The sequence below is a fragment of the Apium graveolens genome, chromosome 10 (assembly GCF_009905375.1).
Source record: "Apium graveolens cultivar Ventura chromosome 10, ASM990537v1, whole genome shotgun sequence".
Classification (NCBI taxonomy): Eukaryota; Viridiplantae; Streptophyta; class Magnoliopsida; order Apiales; family Apiaceae; genus Apium; species Apium graveolens.
Window position 1 is genome coordinate 201,641,805 of NC_133656.1, and position 8,345 is coordinate 201,650,149.

General features: G+C 36.0%; 1 protein-coding gene across 2 annotated transcripts; it reads left to right on the plus strand.

The window, feature by feature from the left end:
- The first annotated feature begins 477 nt into the window (after nucleotides 1-477).
- Nucleotides 478-7,614, plus strand: LOC141689507 (putative serine/threonine-protein kinase PBL21). 2 transcript variants are annotated; one of them, XM_074493817.1, is made up of 8 exons: nucleotides 478-886; nucleotides 2,567-2,947; nucleotides 3,423-3,794; nucleotides 4,567-4,779; nucleotides 5,715-6,092; nucleotides 6,276-6,519; nucleotides 6,671-6,818; nucleotides 6,912-7,614. In XM_074493817.1, exons 1-8 carry the CDS (start codon nucleotides 856-858, stop codon nucleotides 7,284-7,286), a joined length of 2,142 nt encoding a protein of 713 aa, XP_074349918.1. In that variant the 5' UTR covers nucleotides 478-855; the 3' UTR covers nucleotides 7,287-7,614. The 2 variants fall into 2 exon arrangements, with proteins under 2 accessions (XP_074349918.1, XP_074349919.1); XM_074493818.1 differs by having other exon boundaries at nucleotides 480-886; nucleotides 2,605-2,947.
- Nucleotides 7,615-8,345: the final 731 nt, after the last annotated feature.

An 8,345-nucleotide genomic window follows, 5' to 3' on the forward strand; every position in this document is an offset into this window, starting at 1 on the left:
TTTACTTTATTATGAAAAAGAAATTGTACTTTTGTTAAATTTTATGAGTGTTCTAAAAGGTGAAAATAAAAATGAGTAGTTACATGCACCTTAGTGAAGAATCAGGTAATTAGTGTTTAATTGAATTTATCTATAAAATATATTGAATATTTTATAACAATTAATAAGATGGTTAATGATTTTTTTTTCTAAAGACCTCAAATATTGTTCACCAAAATCTTCCCAATAGGTCGTGTGTAATTATTAAATTTTCTAATCAAAATATGGATTATATATATGTATCAGAAGTTAAAAAACGCCAAAACGCGCCATGCATATGCCACATTGCCACGTGATTTGATAAAAAAGAAATTGGGAAATAAATTTGTGTTAACTAGGACTCCTCTTTTTATAATATGAATCTAACAAATTGGATTGAAATTTAGAAAAAAATAATAGAATAAATGATTAAAAACAAATGAATCCATCTTCTCGCAGACACTTGACCTCGCTGACGTGACTGACGTCGATATAAAATTTACCGTTATGTCTCTACTTTTCCGTCAATGGCGCTCTATACTTCCACGAATAACCTCACTATTTAATCACAAAATTATATACACAAATCCTCTGTATCTATATCTCTCTCTAAAATATTTTTTACTCTTCTTTTTCTACTCATAACGGAGTGAATCACAAGTCACCTGTCTCTCTCTCTCTCTAGACCAATACTTTCTTTCTCTCTCTCTAACTGAATTCTCCGGCGATTATGTCGATATTTTCGCCGGAGATTGATGCGTGTGCATTGGTGAGAAGTGTGTGCTGATCTGAACGTTGGATTGTTAGATCTGGACGGCTGTGATTTGTCGGTGGAAGATGTCGGTGCTTCGTGATTTTGAAAGCACTGGTGAGATTTTGTAACCTCAAATGTTTTATTATTATTTTTTGATTAAAATTGTTTTTTAGGATTGTTTTGAGATGTTTTAGCTGGAATTTGTAGTTAATTTAGCTTGCTTTAGTTTCAATTGGTTATAAATTTTGATATGTTTAAGCTGATAATTGTTTATATATTGTGTTCAAATTGTATGTAATAAAAGGTGATATATTTTTAGTTGACTTGCTCAGAACTAGCACCTTAAATATTAGAATTCGGTTATTGTTTTCGTGTTGATAAGGTGCAATTGTGTGTTTTGAAGGTGACATATCTTCAGTTCGTAGAATTAGGTTATTGTTTTGGTGTTGATGAGGTGCAATTGTGTGTGTACAAGGTGATATATCTTTTGTTGACCTGCTCGGGACTAGTACTGTAAATAGTAGAATTCGCTTAGTGTTTTCGTGTTGAAAAGGTGCAATTGTGTGTGTAGAAGGTGATATATCTTCACTTGAGCTGATCGGAATTACCAGTGTAAATAGTAGAATTTGCTTATTGTTTTGTTGCTGATAGGGTGCAATTGGGCTTTCTGTGTGTAGAAGGTGATATATTTTCGGTTAACCTGCTCGGAACTAGTACTGTAAATAGTCAATAGTAGAATTCGCTGATTGTTTACGTTATAAGGTGCAATTATGTGTGTGTAGAAGGAGATATATCTTTGGTGGAGCTGATCGGAATTAGGAGTGTTAATGGTAGAATTCGTTAATTTTTTCGTGTTGATAAGTGCAATTGTGTGTGTAGAAGGTGATATATCTTCAGCGGAAATTCACTTATTGTTTTCATGCTGATAAGGTGCAATTGTGTCTGTGTAGAAGGTGATATATCTTCGGTTGACCTGCTTGGAACTAGCATTGTAAATAGTAGAATGCGCTTATTGTTTTCGTGTTGATAAGGTGCACTTATGTGTGTGTTTTTTCTGGAAGTTTTGAGTTCTTGTAATATCAAGTGAAATGATATACGGGGATTAAATCAGTATGAGAAATTAACCTCTGCATCGACAGTTTTTTATTTGAATATATTTGACAGCTGTGATGAAAATTTAGTGCGAAAAATAAGAAGTTGCAAAGTGCTAAGGTCTAAAACCTTTTTGGCTTTTTTTAATCTGTAAAGTTATATCCAAACTGCTTATAATTTATGTCTATTTTTTGAGTAAGTATTTGTGATATTGGTTTGGTTGCTTGCAATTTGCATACAGATTATGCAATTAAAAAGGAAGTTAAGTTGAATCCAGAAGATCTAGCTTAAATAATTAGATTTCTAGTTGCATTTTATACAATTTCATAGGGTCTTTAGCATTGTCTTAATATTATCAGGGATTTTAAGAATTGTGAACAGTGTATCTAATGATTGTGGCCTGATATTGAAAAGGGTATTGCTGGTTAATTGAGTTAGTTATCACAACAGGATGGTCCTTACATGCAACAATGTTGTTGAAGGCAAGGTCTCGTACTTCAGATGTAATAGATTTGTATAGCATGAGTGATGATCTTAATAGTACAGCTGGGAATTCATAGAGGAAGAAATATTTATATGTCAAGTAATATCATGGTTCAAGCGTGCTAGCTATTTATATAATGGTTGATTGTAGTTTCTCTATCTGTGGATTGCTTCATTGTTTTATTGTATGTTTGATTCCATTTTTATTATGAATTTCAGGGGAACTAAAAAAAGTTCGATCATCATTATTGATGCAGTTTTTGGTTGCATGTTATGTTGTATGCATCACCTATGCCGACTTGCCTAACAAGCATCTGAAAGCAAATATTGTATCGCCAACTAAACTGTCATTGGTAGCACCTGATCCACTATTGCCTGCAGAAACTGCTCAGCCTCCTTATTACGGTTCACTGATATCCTCTGCTCATACTCCTTTAATAAGCTCACGCATGCCAAGACGTTTAATAAAAGAGAAAGCAGTAGTGCCTCATGGTGCTGGACTGTCACCTCCTGACATAGAAGAGATATCCCCAACTCAATCTGGTGATGGTATTATACCTGCCGGTCTAACTCAGCCACCACTATCGCCATACACCTCCAGTAAGACACTCAGACACTCTTCTCTTTGCATATTACCACCAAAATAAAATAGGAATTCATAATGCTAGATCCTATATTCTGATTTGCATAAAACGTTATTTAGTTCATTACGTACACAAAAAATCTTCGTATGCTTTACTTTTGAATACATATACGAGGGTTTATAGTATTATAAAATAAATTTATGATTTAGTGCAAATGGAAAAAAAGTGATGTCAGAATATTAATCAACTACGTAGCTGTATATAATTTTCTTATATGAGAACTTAAATATTAAAATGTTCTTCTGTAAACCTGTTCAGCTGTGCTAGTGCTGTCAGAAGTTTATAAAGTTAACATCTTAAGTTTACTATTAAAGGACCAAAAGTACCAGCTTCTTCTAATTTTTATTATGATGAAAAATATTTGTCTTGTTTGTTAGTGTAGCTTATCCCTGTGCAATAGCATTGCAGTGACAATGGTTTTTGTTTTCCAGACTGTTGCGGTTCAGACATGGTGCTGAAACGAGGGACCCGAGGCTGCCATTGTGTATATCCTATAAAGCTTGATATGCTCCTTATAAATGTTTCCTCCAACCCTAATTGGAATCTTTTCCTAAAAAATTTTGCGTATCAACTTGGTTTGCGGGATTCTCAAATTAATCCAATCAACTTTTATGTCGTAACATTATCAAATTGGAATATATCGTTGGACATAACTCCGTATAAGGGGATCAGTTTTCCTGCCAATGAAGCATCGGGAATAAACACCTCACTTTCCACTCACAGGGTTCATTTGGACCCCAATTTAGTGGGTGATTACAAGCTTCTCAATATAACCTGGTTTAAGTATCTTGCACCATCTCAAGGTAATTAAACTATGTTTTTTTTTGCTTGTAGGATCTCTTGTATAACATCTTTGCTATTTATTTATTTATTTTTGCTTCACTGCCATTCAGCATTGTGATTGGTATCATTTGATTCCTTGCTATATAACGTTTTTAATGTGTGTATGCCATACTGAACAATTTATTAAGATTTGTTGAAGCAGTATTGTTTCTTCCTATGGCTGAATATTGTGAGTGCAGACTTATGGGCGGGACAGGGGATTGTGTCAGTGCGAACAATGTGCATTGCATTACATGGATACTATACATTAAGCCAGTTGAGATTAATCAATATATGAGCATCCAACTCCTTCCCTCTCTTATAATGATCACTGCATGCTGGAGGGAGAGGAGTAATGCAGTTTTAGATGCGTTTACTTCTGAATGCTCAACTGTCAGCTCAGCTGGAAAACCTTCATCAGTTGAGATACAAGTACCATCGGACTAGCAAGCCTAACCCTCCTTTTCTAGATCATAGTTTCATTTCCAAATTAAATGGGCTGGTTTGACCAGCATGAGGATACATTTTGATAGCCTTTTAGGTGAAAGTTTCTAAAAACCGGCCAGTAAATTGAGATGAATAATAAGAACATCGTAATGTAATTTTTTTGTAAGTTTCAAGTTAGTTAGGAGCTTGATTAAATTGAGACTCAAGAAAATTTTTTTAAAACTGAAAAGATAGTGAGCACTCTGTATCAAGTTTTGTTCATTTTGTTCCAAATCTGGTAGAATTAACAGCTTTTTTAATTCACAGCTCCTTCGGTTGCAAAACCACCACTTGAAGTACGACCACACAAGCCTTCATCTCCCGCAGCACCAGTGACTTCACGACAAGGGAAACATCCAAGTTTGATCCTGCTTGTTGGTATCGGTGCTGGCATTCTGATAATTGGTATTATAATACTTCTTATAGTCTGTTCATGCACATCTCACAAAGGAAAGAAGAAAGAATCTCCCTTAAAAACTGGTATGTAATAAAGCTATATTGGGTCCTTTACAAACTGTTTTACTATAATATATTTATTTTAATATAATAAATCGCAAAATTGTAAAATTGCAACTAGTAAATAGCAGCTTTAATTTTTTAATTTTTAGGATTACTTGAAGGCTGAAGCACAGTTATGGAGTATAAACTAATCCGAAATTAGTGTAGTTTAGTTAGTTGTACCCCATGGACCAAGGTTTAAAATGTGAAAGGCACCGGTAGTGTAGTGTATATAGATTCTTGATCTCTGAAATAATTTATAATGAAGAGGAAACGTAGTACCAAGATAGATAGGTACCCTAAATTCCCTTGAAGACTTTACATTCAGCTTTTCACAGAAAATCAAGAAAAAACTTATCACTAATTGTGTAGTATAATATAATATAGTGATAATCAATAACGTGGTTTGATTCTCTACAAACATATAGGTTTCTCTATAAATGGCGACGCGTGTCTTTGAATTCTCCTATTCGTGAGGGAAATTTTTTGGATGTTTTCCTTCCAAAAATAGTGACTACTGATGACCATCTTTGTTATTGTTACAATAGGGCTTCTCAAATTGTATTGGGGTGAAGTAATACTTTGTCAATCTGATATAGTGTTTTTATTGACTACTTATATGCATAAAGTTGCTAAGGCTCACACGTTGCAGATATCTATGTTTTTTGTTCTAAATGGCAATTGTATTGATTATAACCGGTTGAAGTTTCGAATCCTTGTAAAAGTTTTTCTTGAATATTTGTTTATAAGAACTTGTTTTTTAAATCTTAATATTGCTTCCATGAAAGTTTTATATATAAAAAAGAATTCTCAAGTTGATGGTACGAACTGGCATGGGGTATAAGTTGCATTGCTTAATAACCTTCTTTTGCATTTATCCCTTCTTGGTTTCTTATTTCCTTCAAATCATTGTACAGAAACAGTGAAGGCTATCACTAGTAATGCAATTCCTACAGGAGGGCCAGTTCCCCACCCAACCAGCACACGTTTTCTTGCATATGAAGAGCTTAAAGAAGCAACAAATAACTTTGAAAGTAGCAGTATACTGGGAGAGGGTGGATTTGGAAAAGTTTTTAAGGGGACATTAAGTGATGGTACACAGGTAGCAATAAAGCGGCTTACTAGTGGAGGGCAGCAAGGGGGTAAAGAGTTTTTGGTAGAGGTTGAGATGCTTAGTAGGTTGCATCATCGTAACCTTGTTAAACTTGTTGGTTATTACAGCAATCGTGACTCTTCACAAAATCTGCTGTGCTATGAATTGGTTCCTAATGGAAGTTTGGAACAATGGCTCCATGGTAACTCTCGTACATGAATCCTTTGTGGCATCCTATATTTAAATAAATTGTTAAATTAAAATTTTCTGTTTGCAACTTATACAGCGGGTTGAAAATCTTATCAGTAAGAGTTACAACATAGAAAGTAATTACCTAAACTAAGGCACTCCGGATAATCGTCTGCTAATCTTATTGTTAATGCAGGTCCTTTAGGACTTAACTGTCCTCTCGATTGGGATACCAGGATGAAGATTGCTCTTGATGCCGCACGTGGCCTTGCTTACCTGCATGAGGATTCACAACCTTGCGTCATCCATAGAGATTTTAAGGCCTCCAATATCCTGCTGGAGAATAATTTTCACGCTAAAGTTGCTGATTTTGGCCTTGCAAAACAGGCACCTGAAGGCAGAGTAAACTACCTGTCTACTCGTGTTATGGGTACATTTGGGTCAGTCTCGTGTTCATCTCTGCTACCTTATCAAAATTAGACATGGCACTATAATAAGACCCCGGAAAATACTAATTTGGTTGCTAAATATAACATATACATCTGTAAACCAAGGTAAATTTGCACTGATTTTAGTAACACTGCTTTACAGGTATGTAGCTCCCGAATATGCCATGACAGGCCATCTTCTGGTCAAAAGTGATGTCTATAGCTACGGGGTAGTTCTCCTTGAGTTGTTGACAGGAAAGAGGCCGGTGGATATGTCACAACCATCGGGACAAGAAAATCTTGTTACATGGGTTGGTACTAATATCTTGATACATTTTTCTTTTGTTCAGACTATGTGCTGTTGAATTAAATGGTACAAATATACTAATATATCGTGGTTTCAGTCGAGGCCAATGCTTAGGGACAAGGATCGCCTGAATGAGCTTGCTGATCCGAGGCTTGATGGAAAGTATCCAAAGGAAGATTTTGTAAGAGTTTGCACAATTGCTGCAGCTTGTGCTGCACCAGAGGCAAACCAACGACCCACAATGGGAGAAGTTGTACAGTCGCTTAAAATGGTACAGCGTGCTACGGAGTATCAAGATCCTGTATCAACATCAAACAACCGTCCTGCGATTCGGCAGTCATGTACCACCTTCGAGTCTGACGGGACATCTTCAATATTTTCTTCTGGACCTTATTCTGGCCTTAGTGCGTTTGATAATGAAACCATCTCTCGAACAGCCGTATTTTCTGAAGATCTTCATGAAGGAAGGTGATCAAATTTTCGTTAGCCGAAGTGCGTCACACATTGATAAGGGCTGTCCAGTCAAACCACTTGGTACTCTTGCCAATTGAAGGCAGAGAATTTTGCCTGCTGATGCTATATCTATCCGGCAATGATTTTGTGCCTTTGGTTGGTTGGGGCTGAGGATTTGTGTTGTGCTTGTAGTCCTATTGTAGAGACGCGTCGTTCAGTTTTCGCAATGCAGTGGGGTGATCGTTCTCTACATGTTGGACTATCATTTATGTACATGCGTGCTTTGTGGTATCTAATTTGTTTCACGGACGTTGAATAAGGAAATTCAAATCATTTCGTCATCTTCACCCCCATCTAAGTGATTACTGAGTATCATCTCTGTTTCAACTCTATATTTAGTTGCAGTAAGCATAGTCGGCTATAAAATTTAATACCGTACATCGAGACCATCTGTTACACGTAAGCGTAGTGACCGTATCTACCGTAGTCGATATTTTCCACGTAATACTTGAAGTTAGATTTCGATAGGGAGTTTCTAGCTATAATTTAAGCATACGTTAAAGCAGGCCATTAGTGATGAAAAAGAGAGAAGTGAAAGAAGGGACGAGAAAACGAGCGTATCCATGTAAATGGTCCCGACTCCACACTGTTTTTGGAAATTTACCGTCAGGCTGTTGAATAAGTTTGGTTCACGTTTTGTTTAGATTATTATATCGCTCTTAAGTTTCAACCATCACGTACTGATGTTCACTTCAGGTATATAGAGGATTGAATATCTGTGGTCGCCTCACAACCAGCACACTTCATATGTGCAAATTGCAATGTGCAGTGTGTGTAGTAGCCTAGTAGGCCAGTACTATGAATTAGTTTGCTGTTTAGGTATTTAGGGCGATAGCATGTTAGACCCACACGTTACTATCAAACTTCAGCAGTCACATCTTCCGCATACCCAGCTCAAAGGCTACCATATCCATAAATTAACAATGCCTCGTATTTCCCATTATCTCTTCAACGTATTTTTTTGATTATTACAAGCCAGTAGTGATCATCACTCCTTCATGGAATGTATGCATGCTAG